At 49.9% G+C, this 20,000-nt stretch overlaps 1 protein-coding gene across 1 annotated transcript in view; it reads left to right on the forward strand.

The window, feature by feature from the left end:
* The first annotated feature begins 9,997 nt into the window (after positions 1–9,997).
* LOC139572666 (teneurin-2-like) overlaps positions 9,998–20,000 on the forward strand; it is an 85,043-nt gene continuing 75,040 nt past the window's right edge. The window contains exons 1-4 of the mRNA XM_071395344.1: positions 9,998–10,064; positions 16,012–16,137; positions 16,399–16,604; positions 16,982–17,177. Of these exons, the coding sequence (XP_071251445.1) occupies positions 9,998–10,064; positions 16,012–16,137; positions 16,399–16,604; positions 16,982–17,177 (595 nt within the window). The remainder of the gene's footprint in view (positions 10,065–16,011; positions 16,138–16,398; positions 16,605–16,981; positions 17,178–20,000) is intronic.

Consider the following 20,000-nt stretch of genomic DNA (forward strand, 5'->3'; position numbering starts at 1 on the left):
CCTCCTCCTCCTCCTCACAAACTTCACTATTAGTATTATTTTGGAGAGAGAGGGACTGTAGATTAAATTAACCCCTACTTTACAAGACCTTAGGAATGAAGAGGAGAAAGGGAGAGGAGGAGGAAGGGAGAGGAGGAGAAAGGGAGAGGAGGAGGAAGGGACAGGAGGAGGGAGAAGAGGAGAAAGGGATAGGAGGAGGGAGAAGAGGAGAAAGGGATAGGAGGAGGAAGGGAGAGGAGGAGGAAGGGAGAGGAGGAGGAAGGGCGGAGGAGGAGGAAGGGAGAGGAGGAGGGAGAGGCGGAGAAAGGGAGAGGTGGAGGAAGGGAGAAGAGGGAGGTTTTTGGAAACCAATTACCACTAAACTCATTCGTCCAGAAGAATAACACTGTACAATTAACACACACACAGACACACACACACTTTATTTCTGCCACCTCCCCTGGCCATTCAGATAAATGCATATTAACTGTTCTAATTCCACTAAATTAACGAGTCTGGCCTCAATTACACTGCTAATTGTACACTGAGAGTTGTCCGGTCTGGTGTGTGTGTGTGTGTGTGTGTGTGTGTGTGTGTGTGTGTGTGTGTGTGTGTGTGTGTGTGTGTGTGTGTGTGTGTGTGTGTGTGTGTGTGTGTGTGTGTGTGTGTGTGTGTGTGTGTGTGTGTGTGTGTGTGTGTGTGCGTGTGTGTGTTAGATATTACCTTTTAAAGTAATAGCCGGTCCCCATCTCCCTTTGGTCCAATTAGGGAGTGTGTAATTGGCTGGTGTGTTCATTTAGGGGCTGTTCTATTGGCTGCCCTGGTTTCATTAGTGATGTGGTCCAGCTAGGGACAGAGAGGGGAACAGAGAGAGAGAGAGAGGGGGGGGGGGGGGGGGTATTTGATAGACAATACTGGATTGTCCTCTTTTATCAAGATCACTGTGGGAATATAAACCCTATCACCTTGTCAAAGCACAAGCACACCCTCTCTCTCAACCGAGCACAAACACACCCTCTCTCTCCACCCAGCGCCAAACACACCCTCTCTCTCCACCCAGCGCCAAACACACCCTCTCTCTCAACCGAGCACAAACACACCCTCTCTCTCCACCCAGCGCCAAACACACCCTCTCTCTCCACCCAGCGCCAAACACACCCTCTCTCTCAACCGAGCACAAACACACCCTCTCTCTCAACCGAGCACAAACACACCCTCTCTCTCAACCGAGCACAAACACACCCTCTCTCTCAACCGAGCACAAACACACCCTCTCTCTCAACCGAGCACAAACACACCCTCTCTCTCCACCCAGCGCCAAACACACCCTCTCTCTCAACCAAGCACCAAACACACCCTCTCTCTCAACCGAGCACAAGCACACCTTCTCTCTCAACCGAGCACAAACACACCCTCTCTCTCAACCGAGCACAAACACACCCTCTCTCTCAACCGAGCACAAACACACCCTCTCTCTCCACCCAGCGCCAAACACACCCTCTCTCTCAACCAAGCACCAAACACACCCTCTCTCTCAACCGAGCACAAGCACACCCTCTCTCTCAACCGAGCACAAACACACCCTCTCTCTCAACCGAGCACAAACACACCCTCTCTCTCAACCGAGCACAAACACACCCTCTCTCTCCACCCAGCGCCAAACACACCCTCTCTCTCAACCAAGCACCAAACACACCCTCTCTCTCAACCGAGCACAAGCACACCCTCTCTCTCAACCGAGCACAAACACACCCTCTCTCTCCACCCAGCGCCAAACACACCCTCTCTCTCCACCCAGCGCCAAACACACCCTCTCTCTCCACCCAGCGCCAAACTCACCCTCTCTCTCCACCCAGCGCCAAACACACCCTCTCTCTCAACCGAGCACAAGCACACCCTCTCTCTCCACCCAGCGCCAAACACACCCTCTCTCTCAACCGAGCACAAACACACCCTCTCTCTCAACCGAGCACAAACACACCCTCTCGCTCCACCCAGCGCCAAACACACCCTCTCTCTCAACCAAGCACCAAACACACCTTCTCTCTCAACCGAGCACAAGCACACCCTCTCTCTCAACCGAGCACAAACACACCCTCTCTCTCCACCCAGCGCCAAACACACCCTCTCTCTCCACCCAGCGCCAAACACACCCTCTCTCTCCACCCAGCGCCAAACTCACCCTCTTTCTCCACCCAGCGCCAAACACACCCTCTCTCTCCACCCAGCGCCAAACACACCCTCTCTCTCCACCCAGCGCCAAACACACCCTCTCTCTCCACCCAGCGCCAAACACACCCTCTCTCTCCACCCAGCGCCAAACTCACCCTCTCTCTCCACCCAGCGCCAAACACACCCTCTCTCTCCACCCAGCGCCAAACACACCCTCTCTCTCCACCCAGCGCCAAACACACCCTCTCTCTCCACCCAGCGCCAAACTCACCCTCTCTCTCCACCCAGCGCCAAACACACCCTCTCTCTCAACCGAGCACCAAACACACCCTCTCTCTCCACCCAGCGCCAAACTCACCCTCTCTCTCCACCCAGCGCCAAACACACCCTCTCTCTCCACCCAGCGCCAAACTCACGCTCTCTCTCCACCCAGCACCAAACAACCCCTCTCTCTCCACCCAGCGCCAAACACACCCTCTCTCTCAACCGAGCACAAGCACACCCTCTCTCTCAACCGAGCACAAACACACCCTCTCTCTCCACCCAGCGCCAAACACACCCTCTCTCTCCACCCAGCGCCAAACACACCCTCTCTCTCAACCGAGCACAAACACACCCTCTCTCTCCACCCAGCGCCAAACACACCCTCTCTCTCCACCCAGCGCCAAACACACCCTCTCTCTCAACCGAGCACAAACACACCCTCTCTCTCAACCGAGCACAAACACACCCTCTCTCTCAACCCGAGCACAAACACACCCTCTCTCTCAACCGAGCACAAACACACCCTCTCTCTCAACCGAGCACAAACACACCCTCTCTCTCCACCCAGCGCCAAACACACCCTCTCTCTCAACCAAGCACCAAACACACCCTCTCTCTCAACCGAGCACAAGCACACCCTCTCTCTCAACCGAGCACAAACACACCCTCTCTCTCAACCGAGCACAAACACACCCTCTCTCTCAACCGAGCACAAACACACCCTCTCTCTCCACCCAGCGCCAAACACACCCTCTCTCTCAACCAAGCACCAAACACACCCTCTCTCTCAACCGAGCACAAGCACACCCTCTCTCTCAACCGAGCACAAACACACCCTCTCTCTCAACCGAGCACAAACACACCCTCTCTCTCAACCGAGCACAAACACACCCTCTCTCTCCACCCAGCGCCAAACACACCCTCTCTCTCAACCAAGCACCAAACACACCATCTCTCTCAACCGAGCACAAGCACACCCTCTCTCTCAACCGAGCACAAACACACCCTCTCTCTCCACCCAGCGCCAAACACACCCTCTCTCTCAACCCAGCGCCAAACACACCCTCTCTCTCCACCCAGCGCCAAACTCACCCTCTCTCTCCACCCAGCGCCAAACACACCCTCTCTCTCCACCCAGCGCCAAACTCACCCTCTCTCTCCACCCAGCGCCAAACACACCCTCTCTCTCCACCCAGCGCCAAACACACCCTCTCTCTCCACCCAGCGCCAAACACACCCTCTCTCTCCACCCAGCGCCAAACACACCCTCTCTCTCCACCCAGCGCCAAACACACCCTCTCTCTCCACCCAGCGCCAAACTCACCCTCTCTCTCCACCCAGCGCCAAACACACCCTCTCTCTCCACCCAGCGCCAAACACACCCTCTCTCTCCACCCAGCGCCAAACACACCCTTTCTCTCCACCCAGCGCCAAACACACCCTCTCTCTCCACCCAGCGCCAAACTCACCCTCTCTCTCCACCCAGCGCCAAACACACCCTCTCTCTCCACCCAGCGCCAAACACACCCTCTCTCTCCACCCAGCACCAAACACACCCTCTCTCTCCACCCAGCACCAAACACACCCTCTCTCTCCACCCAGCACCAAACACACCCTCTCTCTCCACCCAGCACCAAACACACCCTCTCTCTCCACCCAGCGCCAAACACACCCTCTCTCTCCACCCAGAGCCAAACACACCCTCTCTCTCCACCCAGCGCCAAACACACCCTCTCTCTCAACCGAGCACCAAACACAAACGGGAACTCCCTGACAAGTGTACTTGTCACATCAATATCATTTGTACTACGTGTGACATTGCAACACAATAAAGACTACACAAACAACTGTTGGAACTTTGGAACCATTTATCTTCTCAACAAAGTTAAATTTCATTGGTCCTGTGTTTGTGTTTTCCATCTCCTCCGTTGTGCCTGGTGTTTCATTGGTCCTGTGTTTGTGTTTTCCATCTCCTCCGTTGTGCCTGGTGTTTCATTGGTCCTGTGTTTGTGTTTTCCATCTCCTCCGTTGTGCCTGGTGTTTCATTGGTCCTGTGTTTGTGTTTTCCATCTCCTCCGTTGTGCCTGGTATGTGGAAAGGGTGCCTGCACACAACACTTCCTCATTAGATTGCGTCAGTGAAGCCGGTAATTACATAATTTTTTCCCGCGGTGTATAAGAATTGTACTAGTAGTGAAAAGATGAATGCCTACTATAGTCAGTGACTGCAGTAATCATTATCGATGTTGTGTCATGTGGAAATGTGAGTCTATTTGTGTTTGATTTGATTTTTCTCAGTCTTTTTACCTGTTTATTGGGGTTTGATGGTTTAGCCGGATTTCAGATTGTCAAGAAAAAGGTCTAAATCAGGGATATTCAAATGTTATCCTAGAAGGTCCAGATCACTGCTGCTTTTCTGTTCTACCTGATAATGAATTGCAAACACCTGGTGTCCCAGGTCTAAATCAGTCCCTGATTAGAAGGGTAGTATAAAAACTGTGGTCAAGCTCCATATTTGAATTTGAGGGGTATAAAGTATAATGAATTGCAAACACCTGGTGTCCCAGGTCTAAATCAGTCCCTGATTAGAAGGGTAGTATAAAAACTGTGGTCAAGCTCCATATTTGAATTTGAGGGGTATAAAGCCATCCTGTAATGCACTCTATACACATCTGAACATCTATACATACATCAATGGGTCAGACCCAAGGCATTGTTTGAGAGAGCTATGAGTGTCTGTCCAGGGATCATGCATTCGAACTGGAGTGGACCCCAGCCTTTTGTCATAGTGGTAGAATCCAAGGTAACGTTCAACAAGGCTCTGTTGGAATGTCAGAGATAACAGCCAGCCTTTGTTTATGTGGAATTGGAACACTGAGAACTCTGGAACATCTGCCATACTATTCTATCTATCACCATGGACACCAGAAAGGAGCGACAGGGAGAGGAGGAGAGGGGGAGGAATCAAATCAAATAAAACTTTATAACTTTATAAAGTCCTTTTTACATCAGCAGATGTCACAAAGTGCTATACAGAAACCCAGCCTAAAACCCCAAACAGCAAGCAATGTAGATGTAGAAGCACAGTGGCCAGGAAGAATTCCCTAGAAAGGCAGGAACCTAGGAAGAAACCTAGAGAGGAACCAGGCTATGAGGGGTGCCCAGTCCTCTTCTGACTGTGCCGGGTGGAGATTATAAGAGAGCATGGTCATTAAAGCCAGATCATTCTTCAAGATGTTCAAACGTTCATAGATGAATAGCAGAGTCAAATAATAATCACAACGGTTTTCAAGGGTGCAACAGGTCAGTACCTCAGGAGTAAATGTCAGTTGGTTTTTCATAGCGCAGGAGGTAGGGAGGTAAGGGGGGAGTAAGGGAGGGGGAGAAGGGTGATGGTCTTTGAACATGTTCCAGAGAGCAGAGTGGTGATGACACCGACACATACACACACATGAACACCTAGTTTCTGGTCTGTCTGTCCTTATGAAGATGACGTGATGACTCTGTGTGATTGGCTGTCCAAACAATGGCCCTCCTGCCCTCTCTTCTCTCTCCTCTCCCTCTTCTCCTTCACTTCCTCTTCTCTTTCAAATAAAATACAATTATGGAATACCGTGAAATACTTTCTTACGAGCCCTTTCCCAACAATGCAGTTAAAACAATTAACAAATAGATACAAATACAATAGTAACACAAGAAAATAGCACAATAAATAACAATAACGAGGCTATTTACAGGAGTAGTGGTACCGAGTCAGTGTACTGGTGTACGAGGTAGTTGTATACAGGAGTAGTGGTACCGAGTCAGTGTACTGGTGTACGAGGTAGTTGTATACAGGAGTAGTGGTACCGAGTCAGTGTACTGGTGAACGAGGTAGTTGTATACAGGAGTAGCGGTACCGAGTCAGTGTGCTGGTGTACGAGGTAGTTGTATACAGGAGTAGTGGTACCGAGTCAGTGTACTGGTGTACGAGGAAGTTGGGGTGATTGATTCCTCTGTGTGTTTCTCTACTTTCGCACTTCTTTCCTGTCTTTCCTCTTCTCTGTCTTCTCTCTCGACCCCCCCAGGGAGATATTCTGTCCGTTCCTTCTGAAAATGAATCATAGAAAACCCATTTACCGCAGGCTCCATCCTCCCCCTTCTCCCCCTCTCTCCCTTTCCTCTTTCTCACCTTCCCTTTCTCATTTTCCCCCTCTCATCCACCTCCTCTCATTTTCTCTATCCCTATCCCATTCCTCCCTCTCTCTTCTCCCTCTTCACATCTCTCTCCTTCCTCTCTCTCTCCTCTTCTCACCTTATCCTTCTCTGTCTCCTTTTTCATCTCTCTCCCCTTGCTCCTTCCCTCTCTCTCTCTTTACTTCCCTCTTTCTTTCCCTCCTTCCCTCTCCCTATCCCTCCTTCCCTCTTTCTCCTTTTTCTTCCCCTGTCCGAGGATCACACGTGTTCCAGCGCTGTCTTAGATGTGGTGTATAGCAGGTAGGGTAACACATGTTGATACCAGGGTGTTGCCACGGACCACTTTGCCACTGTGAATTAAACATTAAGATGAAATAAACCCTCATGCACCCACTGATCTATTTTTTATCAAACACTCTGCCTCGTTAGGCCTGCCTCTCTGATCCACTGTGTGCGTGCGTGTGTGTGCGTCTGTGTCTGTGTGCGCGTGTGCGTTTGTGTGTGCGTGTGCGTGTGCGTGTGCGTGTGCGTGTGTGTGTGTGTGTGTGTGTGTGTGTGTGTGTGTGTGTGTGTGCGTGTGCGTGTGCGTGTGCGTGTGTGTGTGTGTGTGTGTGTGTGTGTGTGTGTGTGTGTGTGTGTGTGTCTATTTTTAACAAACCTGCTGAGCCAGTCTTTACCGCAGTGTAGGAAAGGACCAAGAGTACCTTCTATAGGCCAGGGGTTCAACCTCACTCACTCACTCACTCACTTACACACACACACACACACACACACACACACACACACACACACACACACACACACACACACACACACACACACACACACACACACACACACACACACACACACACACACACACACACTCACAAAAAACATACACACTCACTCACTCACACATACACACACAACACACATACACAAACACACACACATACACACACGTTCACTCACACAGACACATACACATACATACACACACACACATATGGTCAGACACACACAAACACACACTTGCTTACGTGTGTGATTGCCATCAGAATTTGTTCTCTATGTTTTTATCTAACAGACAAAATATATGAAAAGATGACTTAAATGAGAGGGAAGTGGATGAAGGAAAGGGAAGAGGATGAAGGAGAGGGAAGAGGATGAAGGAGAGGGAAGAGGATGAAGGAGAGGGAAGAGGATGAAGGAGAGGGAAGAGAATGAAGGAGAGGGAAGAGGATGAAGGAAAGGGAAGAGGATGAAGGAGAGGGAAGAGGATGAAGGAGAGGGAAGAGGATAAAGGAGAGGGAAGAGGATGAAGGAGAGGGAAGAGGATGAAGGAGAGGGAAGAGTATGAATGAGAGGGAAGAGGATGAAGGAGAGGGAAGAGGATGAAGGAGAGGGAAGAGTATGAAGGAGAGGGAAGGGGATGAAGGAGAAGGAAGAGGATGAATGAGAGGGAAGAGGATGAAGGAAAGGGAAGCGGATGAAGGAGAGGGAAGAGGATGAAGGAGAGGGAAGAGGATGAAGGAGAGGGAAGAGGATGAATGAGAGGAAGAGGATGAAGGAGAGGTAGGGGGTGAAGGAGAGGGAAGAGGATGAAGGAGAGGGAAAAGGATGAAGGAGTGGGAAGATGATGAAGGAGAGGGAAGAGTATGAAGGAGAGGGAAGAGGATGAAGAGGGGGGAAGAGGATGAAGGAGAGGGAAGTGGATGAAGGAAAGGGAAGAGGATGAAGGAGAGGGAAGAAAATGAAGGAGAGGGAAGAAGATGAAGGAGAGGGAAGATGATGAAGGAGAGGGAAGAGGATGAAGGAGAGGGAAGAGGAGGGAAGAGTATGAAGGAAAGGGAAGATGATGAAGGAGAGGGAAGAGGAGGGAAGAGGATGAAGGAGAGGGAAGATGATGAAGGAAAGGGAAGAGGATGAAGGAAAGGGAAGAGGATGAAGGAGAGGGAAGAGGATAAAGAGGAGGGAAGAGTATGAATAGGAGGGAAGAGGATGAAGGAGAGGGAAGAGGATGAAGGAAAGGGAAGAGGATGAAGGAGAGGGAAGAGGATAAAGAGGTGGGAAGAGTATGAAGAGGAGGGAAGAGGATGAAGGAGAGGGAAGAGGATGAATGAGAGGGAAGAAGATGAAGGAGAGGGAAGAGGATGAAGGAGAGGGAAGTGGATGAAGGAGAGGGAAGAGTATGAAGGAGAGGGAAGAGGATGAAGGAGAGGGAAGAGGATGAAGGAGAGGGAAGAGTATGAAGGAAAGGGAAGAGGATGAAGGAGAAGGAAGAGGATGAATGAGAGGGAAGAGGATGAAGGAGAGGGAAGAGGATGAAGGAGAGGGAAGAGGATGAAGGAAAGGGAAGCGGATGAAGGAGAGGGAAGAGAATGAAGGAGAGGGAAGAGGATGAATGAGAGGAAGAGGATGAAGGAGAGGTAGGGGGATGAAGGAGAGGGAAGAGGATGAAGGAGAGGGAAAATGATGAAGGAGGGGGAAGAGGATGAAGGAGAGGGAAGAGGAGGTAAGAGTATGAAGGAAAGGGAAGATGATGAAGGAGAGGGAAGATGATGAAGAGGAGGGAAGAGGATGAAGGAGAGGGAAGAGGATGAAGGAAAGGGAAGAGGATGAAGGAAAGGGAAGAGGATAAAGAGGAGGGAAGAGGATAAAGAGGAGGGAAGAGTATGAAGAGGATGAAGGAGAGGGAAGAGGATGAAGGAAAGGGAAGGGGATGAAGGAGAGGGAAGAGGATAAAGAGGAGGGAAGATTATGAAGAGGAGGGAAGAGGATGAAGGAGAGGGAAGAGGATGAAGGAAAGGGAAGAGGATGAAGGAGAGGGAAGAGGATGAAGGAGAGGGTAGATGATGAAGGAGAGGGAAGAGGAAGAAGGAGAGGGAAGAGGATGAAGGAAAAGGAAGAGGATGAAGGAGAGGGAAGAGGATGAAGCAGAGGGAAGAGGATGAAGGAGAGGGAAGAGGATGAAGGAGAGGGAAGAGGATGAAGGAGAGGGAAGAGGATGAAGGAAAAGGAAGTGGATGAAGGAGAGGGAAGAGGATGAAGGAAAGGGAAGCGGATGAAGGAGAGGGAAGAGGATGAAGGAGAGGGAAGAGGATGAAGGAGAGGGAAGGGGATGAAGGAGAGGGAAGAGTATGAAGGAAAGGGAAGAGGATGAAGGAGAGGGGAGAGGATGAAGAGGAGGAAAGAGTATGAAGACGAGGGAAGAGGATGAAGGAAAGGGAAGCGGATGAAGGAGAGGGAAGAGGATGAAGGAGAGGGAAGAGTATGAAGGAGAGGGAAGAGTACGAAGGAAAGGGAAGAGGATGAAGGAGAGGGAAGAGGATGAAGGAAAGGGAAGAGGATGAAGGAGAGGGAAGAGTATGAAGGAGAGGGAAGAGGATGAAGGAGAGGGAAGATGATGAAGGAGAGGGAAGAGTATGAAGGAAAAGGAAGAGGATGAAGGGCAGCAGAGGGACCAGAGAAAGAAAGAATCAGAGAATGAGAGTGAGAGAGAGCATTGGTTCTTTCTGTAGAAACGCCTGTTCTTTTCTCCTGCTCTCTCTCTCACTCTTTCGCTCTCTCTCTTGGCGGTGGGGTGACAAATAGAAGAGCTGACAGTGGAGGCCACGTAGCACCTGCAGTGTCAGCGCTTTCCTTTGACCAGGACCGAGGGAGGGACGGAGGGTAGGAGCGGGGGAGACGGAGGGAGTAAGATTCACCCTTGCGGGACAACCCCTAAACCTTACACTTACCCCTCTATTAGCTACATCTGTCTCCCCTCTTTCTCTGTCTCCCCTCTCTCTCTGTCTCTCTGTCTCTCTGTCTCTCTGTCTCTCTGTCTCCCCTCTCTCTCTGTCTCTCTGTCTCTCTGTCTCTCTGTCTCCCCTCTCTATCTGTCTCTCTGTCTCTCTGTCTCCCCTCTCTCTCTGTCTCTCTGTCTCTCTGTCTCTCTCTCTCCCCTCTCTCTCTGTCTCTCTGTCTCTCTGTCTCCCCTCTCTCTCTGTCTCTCTGTCTCTCTGTCTCTCTCTAAATTCAATTCAAAGGGCATGGGAAACATACACTAAATTACATTTACATTTACATTTAAGTCATTTAGCAGACGCTCTTATCCAGAGCGACTTACAAATTGGTGCATTCACCTTATGATATCCAGTGGAACAACCACTTTACAATAGTGCATCTAACTCTTTTAAGGGGGGGGGGTGGGGGGTTAGAAGGATTACTTTATCCTATCCTAGGTATTCCTTAAAGAGGTGGGGTTTCAGGTGTCTCCGGAAGGTGGTGATTGACTCCGCTGACCTGGCGTCGTGAGGGAGTTTGTTCCACCATTGGGGTGCCAGAGCAGCGAACAGTTTTGACTGGGCTGAGCGGGAACTGTACTTCCTCAGAGGTAGGGAGGCGAGCAGGCCAGAGGTGGATGAACGCAGTGCCCTTGTTTGGGTGTAGGGCCTGATCAGAGCCTGAAGGTACGGAGGTGCCGTTCCCCTCACAGCTCCGTAGGCAAGCACCATGGTCTTGTAGCGGATGCGAGCTTCAACTGGAAGCCAGTGGAGAGAGCGGAGGAGCGGGGTGACGTGAGAGAACTTGGGAAAGTTGAACACCAGACGGGCTGCGGCGTTCTGGATGAGTTGTAGGGGTTTAATGGCACAGGCAGGGAGCCCAGCCAACAGCGAGTTGCAGTAATCCAGACGGGAGATGACAAGTGCCTGGATTAGGACCTGCGCCGCTTCCTGCGTGAGGCAGGGTCGTACTCTGCGAATGTTGTAGAGCATGAACCTACAGGAACGGGTCACCGCCTTGATGTTAGTTGAGAACGACAGGGTGTTGTCCAGGATCACGCCAAGGTTCTTAGCACTCTGGGAGGAGGACACAATGGAGTTGTCAACCGTGATGGCGAGATCATGGAACGGGCAGTCCTTCCCCGGGAGGAAGAGCAGCTCCGTCTTGCCGAGGTTCAGCTTGAGGTGGTGATCCGTCATCCACACTGATATGTCTGCCAGACATGCAGAGATGCAATTCACCACCTGGTTATCAGAGGGGGGAAAGGAGAAGATTAATTGTGTGTCGTCTGCATAGCAATGATAGGAGAGACCATGTGAGGATATGACAGAGCCAAGTGACTTGGTGTATAGCGAGAATAGGAGAGGGCCTAGAACAGAGCCCTGGGGGACACCAGTGGTGAGAGCACGTGGTGCGGAGACAGATTCTCGCCACGCCACCTGGTAGGAGCGACCTGTCAGGTAGGACGCAATCCAAGCGTGGGCCGCGCCGGAGATGCCCAGCTCGGAGAGGGTGGAGAGGAGGATCTGATGGTTCACAGTATCAAAGGCAGCTGATAGGTCTAGAAGGATAAGAGCAGAGGAGAGAGAGTTAGCTTTAGCAGTGCGGAGCGCCTCCGTGACACAGAGAAGAGCAGTCTCAGTTGAATGACTAGTCTTGAAACCTGACTGATTTGGATCAAGAAGGTCATTCTGAGAGAGATAGCAGGAGAGCTGGCCAAGGACGGCACGTTTAAGAGTTTTGGAGAGAAAAGAAAGAAGGGATACTGGTCTGTAGTTGTTGACATCGGAGGGATCGAGTGTAGGTTTTTTCAGAAGGGGTGCAACTCTCGCTCTCTTGAAGACGGAAGGGACGTAGCCAGCGGTCAAGGATGAGTTGATGAGCGAGGTGAGGTAAGGGAGAAGGTCTCCGGAAATGGTCTGGAGAAGAGAGGAGGGGATAGGGTCAAGCGGGCAGGTTGTTGGGCGGCCGGCCGTCACAAGACGCGAGATTTCATCTAAATGACCAAAAGTATGTGGACACCTGCTTGTCGAACATCTCATTCCAAAATCATGGGTATTAATATGGAGTCAGTCCCCCCTTTGCTGCTATAACAGCCTCCACTCTTCTGGGAAGGCTTTCTACTAGATGTTGGAACATTGCTGTGGGGACTTGCTTCCATTTAGCCACAAGAGCATTAGTGAGGTCAGGCACTGATGTTGGGCGATTAGGCCTGGCTCACAGTCGGCGTTCCAATTCAACCCAAAGGTGTTCGATGTGGTTGAGGTCAGGACTCTGTGTCGGCCAGTCAAGTTCTTCCACACCAATCTCGACAAACTATTTCTGTATGGACCTCACTTTGTGCACAGGCTTTACACCACTCCAGCCGATGTTTGGCATTGCATATGGTGATCTTAGGCTTGTGTGAGGCTGCTCGGCCATGGAAACCCATTTCATGAAGCTCCCGACGAACAGTTCTTATGTTGACGTTGCTTCCAGAAGCAGTTTGGAACACGGTAGAGAGTGTTGCAACCGAGGACAGGCGATGTTTACACGCTTCAGCACTTGTTGGTCCCGTTCTGTGAGCTTGTGTGGCCTACCACTTTGCAGCTGAGCCATTGTTGCTCCTAGACGTTTCCACTTCACAAAAACAGCACTTACAGTTGACCGGGGCAGCTCTAGCAGGGTAGAAATTTGACGAACTGACTTTTTAGAAAAGTGGCATCCTATGACGGTGCCACGTTGAAAGTTACTGAGCTCTTCAGTAAGGCCAATATACTGCAATGTTTGTCTATGGAGATTGCATGGCGGCGTGCTCAATTTTATACACCTGTCAGCAACGGGTGTGGCTGAAATAGCCGAATCAACTCATTTGAAGGGGTGTGCACATACTTTTGTATATTTAGTGTATGTTTAAAGTGCCAAAGCAAGTTCAATTAACAAACGAAGACACAAAACAATATCAACAAAAACCTATTCCAAATGAACTGTAAACCTTGCACTCAAAAAGGTTTCAAAAAGATAAAGACAATTCAAGTGTTATATTAGCAGCTATGTGTTTTAGCAATGTTGTAGTACGAAATAAACAGATAAATACTGGTGTTATTTACAGTGTTGTTTGTGCTCCACTGACTGCCCTTTTCTCATGGTAACGGGCCACAAATCTAGGAGATATGGGAGTTCATCAATGGTTGATTTGTTTTAAAACTCTTTGTGGGACTGTGTGATCTTGGGATTAGGGTTAGAGTTAGAATTAGAGTTAGGAGGTTTAGTTTTAGGGGTTAAGGTTAGGTTAAAGTTAGGGTTAGGGAAAATATAATTTTGAATGGGAATTCCGCTACTAGGTGGTAAGGGTAGGCAACAACACATCTGCCACGCTGATCCTCAACATGGGGGGGCTCCCTTATGGGTGCATGCTTAGTCCCCTCCTCTACTCCCTGCTCACTCATGTCTGCGTGGCCACACACGACTCCAACACCATCATTAAGTTTGCCAATGACACAACAGTGGTAGGTCTAACCACCGACAATGATGAGACAGTCTATAGGGAGGAGGTCAGAGACCTGGAAGTGTGGTGCCAGGACAACAATCACTCCCTCAACGTGAGCAAGACAACGGAGCTGATCGTGGACTACAGGAAAAGGAGGGCCGAGCACGCCCCCATTCAGATCAATGGGGCTGTAGTCGAGCAGATTGAAGTTCTTTGGTGTCCACATTACAAACAAACTATCATAGTCCAAACAAACCAAGACAGTCGTTAAGAGGGCATGACAAAGCCTATTCCCCCTCAGGAGACTGAAATGATTTGGAATGGGTCCTCAGTTCCTCAAAATGTATACAGCTGCACCATCGAGAGCATCCTGACTAGTTGTATCACTGCTTGGCTTGGCAACTGCTTGGCCTCCGACCACAAGGCACTACAGAGGGTAATACATCACGGCCCAGTGCATCACTGGGGCCAAGCTTCCTGCCATCCAGGACCTCTATACCAGGCGGTGTCAGAGGAAGGCCCTAAAAATTATCAAAGACTCCAGCCACTCAAGTCATAGAATTTTCTCTCTGCTACCACACGGCAAGCGGTACCTTTGTTATGTCCAAAAGGCTTGTTAACAGCTTCTACCCCCAAGCCATAAGACTGCTAAACAGTTAATCAAATGGCTACCCAGACTATTTGCATTGACCCCCTTTTTTACATTGCTGCTAGTCGCTGTTTATTATCTATGCATAGTCACTTTACCCCTATCTACATATACATACTACCTCAATAACCTCGACTAACCCGTACCCCTGCAAATTGACCCCATGGACCCCATGGAATACAGCCTTATTATTGTTATTTTATTGTGTTTTTTGCTTAGTTTATTTATTAAATTTAGCAATTATTTTCTTACTTTAAAAAAACGGATTATTGCTGATTTGATTTGAAAGGGTATGAGATGTGCAGAATGAATATAAGCATCCTGGTGGTGAATACATAAACAGATCACTCTGTGAGAATGAGACAGGTAGTGAGAATGGGACAGGTAGTCAAGATGGGACAGGTTGTGAAAATGGGACAGGCAGTGAGAATGGGACAGATAGAGAGAATGGGACAGGTGTTAGAATGGGACAGGTAATCAAGATGGGACAGGTTGTGAGAATGGGACAGGCAGTGAGAATGGGACAGGTTTTGAGAATGGGAGAGGTGGTCAGGATGGGGCAGGTAGTGAGAATGGAACAGGTAGTGAGAATGGGACAGGTAGTGTGAATGGGACAGGTTGTGAGAATGGGACAGGTAGTGAGAATGGGACAGGTTGTGGGAATGGGACAGGTAATCAAGATGGGACAGGTAGTCACGATGGTGCAGGTGGTGAGAATGGGACAGGTTGTGAGAATGGGACAGGCATTGAGAATGGGACAGGTATACTACCATAAACACATAGTACCTGGTAGCACTGCGCACAAACACACACGCACACGCACACGCACATGCGCACACGCACACGCACACGCACACACACACTGACACAAACCCTCACACTCCTTTGGTGAACGGACAATAACGGATAGCAATATGATTCAGCAACACCCGTGCCCTTCCCAAATCTGTGTAACACTCAAATGCTTCCTTGTCTGTTTATTTCCTCTGAACTTCAATTAATTGATTTCAGTTCCTATTTCTTCCTTTGTGAGAAAGTTGCTTGGCAGGGACTTCAAAAGAACAAGGGAGCCAGAGAGAGAGAGAAAAAATAAAGAGCTGACAAACTCATCCACCAGCACAATAACACAACAGAACACAAAGGAGGAGAAGAGCGAGAGAACGAAAGAGGCAGAGAGTTTTCTTTTCATCTGTTACTTGCTCACTGTGAGCTTGTGCCAAGACTCCCAAACAGAGACTGGTATCCTGTCTGGGGAGGGAGGGAGGGAGGGAGGGAGGGAGGGAGGGAGGGAGGGAGGGAGGGAGGGAGGGAGGGAGGGAGGGAGGGAGGGAGGGAGGGAGGGAGGGAGGGAGCGAGGGAGCGAGCGAGGGAGGGAGCGAGCGAGGGAGGGAGGGAAAATAAAGTGAGAGAGGTAAAGAAAAGTATGCCTGTAATTTTCTCATCTCTTCTAGGTCAGTACGATCTGTGCAATTTCTATCTGCCTGAAAATTAAATAACAAATACTCCTCCCCCCTACTCCCCCTTCTCATCCCCCTCTCCTCCCCTTTGTGTAGCCATTAACCTGTTGGATCTGACGTGGCAACTGCAGCCCTCTGAAGGCCCTGTGTTGAACAACGGTCTGAGTACTGCAGGACTAGCTGTCAACAGTGATGTGGCCACACTGCCCTCTGGAGGCAGAGGTGAGAACTACAACACTAGCACCCACAACACACCTGCCGGCTCCGGCACAACTACAACAACACTATTTTTCTTCTAGCATTGTACTGTAGTTCTACTGGGCAGAGATACATAGTTCAGAACTCATTTTCCCAGAATGCAAACTTTCAATGTATTAATGGTTTTGCTATGTGATTACTGCTTACTGACGTTGTGATGATCCTCTCCTCTCCTCCCTTCAACTCTCTCTTTTCTCTCTCTCGCTCTCCTCTCCTCTCCCATAGCTCCATGGCAAGCTCCTAACAGCAGTATAGACAGTGGGGATGTGGAGGTGGGGAGGAGGGTGAGTCAGGAGATTCCTCCAGGGATATTCTGGAGGTCTCTGCTTCACCTGGCCCAGCCGCAGTTCCTCAAGTTCAACATCTCCCTGGGGAAAGATGCTCTGTTCGGGGTCTACATCCGCAAGGGCCTTCCCCCCTCACACGCACAGGTAGACTGTTATAACACACCCCTGGGTTGGGGTCAATTCAAATTGAATGCAGTCAATTCAGGAAGTGATTTGAATTTAAAATTGAATATAAAATAAAAAAAATGGAAAAACAGTAATAAATATCTTCTACTTGTTTATTAAGAAGTCGTTGTAAATAGATTACATTTTTTGAGTTATTGAATTTCAGTTTACTTCCTGAATTGACACACACCAATACACACACACCAACACACACAACACACACATACTGTATGCACCACATACACAGTTACACAAAACTGGACTGCACACACACTTAAAGTATACACACACTTATGGAATTGAATTGACTTCCTGGTCTGAGCTTCCTGAAAGTGTAATTGTCTCTCCTCCTGCAGTATGACTACATGGAGCGCTTGGACGGTAAAGAGAAGTGGAGTGTTGTTGAGTCTCCTCGAGAACGTCGCAGCATCCAGACTGTGGTTCTAAACGAAGCAGTGTTTGTTCAGTACCTGGACCCGGGAGCATGGCATCTAGCCTTCTACAACGACGGACGAGAGAGAGAGACCGTCTCCTTCAACACTGCTGTAATGGGTAAGAGAGAGAGAGAGGGAGGGGGAGAGAGAGCAAGAGAGAGAGAGAGGAGAGAGAGAGAGAGAGAGGGAGGGGGAGAGAGAGAGAGCAAGAGAGAGAGAGAGGAGAGAGAGAGAGGGAGGGGAGAGAGAGAGAGCAAGAGAGAGAGAGAGGAGAGAGAGAGAGAGAGAGGGAGGGGGAGAGAGAGAGAGCAAGAGAGAGAGAGAGGGAGGGGAGAGAGAGAGATGGGGAGGGGAGGGAGAGGGGGAGAGAGAAGGGGATGGAGAGGGAAACAGAGAGAAAACGAGAGGGGGTGAGAGAGAGAGAGAGAGAGAGAGAGAGAGAGAGAGAGAGAGAGAGAGAGAGAGAGAGAGAGAAAGAGAGAGAGAAGTCTCCTTCAACACTGCTGTAATGGGTTAGAATGGAGAAAGGAGAGGGAGAGGGAGAGAGAGAGAGAGAGAGAGAGAGGGGAGAGAGTATATATAACTTTCACTTCAAGAGCAGCAGTTAAACTCCACCCAATCCTACTCTCACGGCTAGCCTGCCAACTCCTGTGGAGAGAGTGAGGGATGGAGGGAAGGAGGTAGGGGAGAGTAGGTTTGAGTTAAGTAAGGCATCGTGCTGAGAGAGGGAAGGGGTGAGATGTTGAGGGAGAGAGGGAAGTGGAGAGAGTGGAGAGAGTAAATCGGGTGGAGAGAGAGAGGGAAGTGGAGAGAGTAAATGGGGTGGAGAGAGAGAAGGATGGAGAGAGTGGAGAAATTAAATGTGGTGGAGAGAGAGAGGAATGGAGAGAGTGAAGAGAGTAAATCGGGTGGAGAGAGAGAGGGATGGAGAGAGTGGAGAGAGTAAATGGGGTGGAGGGAGAAAGGAATGGAGAGAGTGGAGAGAGTAAATGGGGTGAAGAGAGAGCGGGATGGAGAGAGTGGAGAGAGTAAATGGGGTGGAGAGAGAGAGGGGTGGATAGAGTAAATGGGGTGGAGAGAGAGAGGGAAGTGGTGAGAGTGGAGAGAGTAAATGGGGTGGAGAGAGAGAGGGATGGAGAGAGTGGAGAGAGTGGAGTGATTAAATGGGGTGGAGAGAGAGAGGGAAGTGGAGAGAGTGGAGAGAGTAAATGGGGTGGAGAGAGGAATGGAGAGAGTGGAGAGAGTAAATGGGGTGGAGAGAGTGGAAAGAGTAAATGGGGTGGAGAGAGAGGGATGGAGAGAGTGGAGAGAGTAAATGGGGTGGAGAGAGAGATGAAAGTGGAAAGAGTGGAGAGATTAAATGGGGTGTTGAGAGAGGGATGGAGAGAGATAAGGAAATGGAGAGAGTGGAGAGAGTAAATGGGGTGGAGAGAGAGAGGGAAGTGTAGAGAGTGGAGAGAGAAAATGGGGTGGAGAGAGAGGGATGGATGGAGAGAGTGGAGAGAGTAAATGGAGTGGAGAGAGTAAATGGGGTGGAGAGGGAGAGGGATGGAGAGAGTGGAGAGAGTAAATGGGGTGGAGAGAGAGAGGAAAGTGGAGAGAGTGGAGAGAGTAAATGGGGTGGAGAGAGAGAGGAAAGTGGAGAGAGTGGAGAGAGTAAATGGGGTGGAGAGGGAGAGAGATGGAGAGAGTGGAGAGAGTAAATGGGGTGGAGAGAGGGATGGAGAGAGTGGAGAGAGTAAATGGGATGGAGAGAGTGGAAAGAGTAAATGGGGTGGAGAGAGAGGGATGGAGAGAGTGGAGAGAGTAAATGGGGTGGAGAGAGAGATGAAAGTGGAAAGAGTGGAGAGATTAAATGGGGTGTTGAGAGAGGGATGGAGAGAGATAAGGAAATGGAGAGAGTGGAGAGAGTAAATGGGGTGGAGAGAGAGAGGGAAGTGTAGAGAGTGGAGAGAGAAAATGGGGTGGAGAGAGAGGGATGGATGGAGAGAGTGGAGAGAGTAAATGGAGTGGAGAGAGTAAATGGGGTGGAGAGGGAGAGGGATGGAGAGAGTGGAGAGAGTAAATGTGGTGGAGAGAGAGAGGAAAGTGGAGAGAGTGGAGAGAGTAAATGGGGTGGAGAGAGAGAGGAAAGTGGAGAGAGTGGAGAGAGTAAATGGGGTGGAGAGGGAGAGAGATGGAGAGAGTGGAGAGAGTAAATGGGGTGGAGAGAGAGAGGAAAGTGGAGAGAGTGGAGAGAGTAAATGGGGTGGAGAGAGTGGAAAGAGTAAATGGGGTGGAGAGAGAGGGATGGAGAGAGTGGAGAGAGTAAATGGGGTGGAGAGAGAGATGAAAGTGGAAAGAGTGGAGAGATTAAATGGGGTGTTGAGAGAGGGATGGAGAGAGATAAGGAAATGGAGAGAGTGGAGAGAGTAAATGGGGTGGAGAGAGAGAGGGAAGTGTAGAGAGTGGAGAGAGAAAATGGGGTGGAGAGAGAGGGATGGATGGAGAGAGTGGAGAGAGTAAATGGAGTGGAGAGAGTAAATGGGGTGGAGAGGGAGAGGGATGGAGAGAGTGGAGAGAGTAAATGTGGTGGAGAGAGAGAGGAAAGTGGAGAGAGTGGAGAGAGTAAATGGGGTGGAGAGAGAGAGGAAAGTGGAGAGAGTGGAGAGAGTAAATGGGGTGGAGAGGGAGAGAGATGGAGAGAGTGGAGAGAGTAAATGGGGTGGAGAGAGAGAGGAAAGTGGAGAGAGTGGAGAGAGTAAATGGGGTGGAGAGAGTGGAGAGAGTAAAGGGGTGGAGAGAGAGAGGGATGGAGAGAGTGTAGAGAGTAAATGTGGTGGAGAGAGAGAGGTAGGTGGAGAGAGTGGAGAGAGTAAATGGGGTGGAGAGAGAGAGGAAAGTGGAGAGAGTGGAGAGAGTAAATGGGGTGGAGAGAGTGGAGAGAGTAAAGGGGTGGAGA

The sequence above is a fragment of the Salvelinus alpinus genome, chromosome 4 (assembly GCF_045679555.1).
Source record: "Salvelinus alpinus chromosome 4, SLU_Salpinus.1, whole genome shotgun sequence".
Classification (NCBI taxonomy): Eukaryota; Metazoa; Chordata; class Actinopteri; order Salmoniformes; family Salmonidae; genus Salvelinus; species Salvelinus alpinus.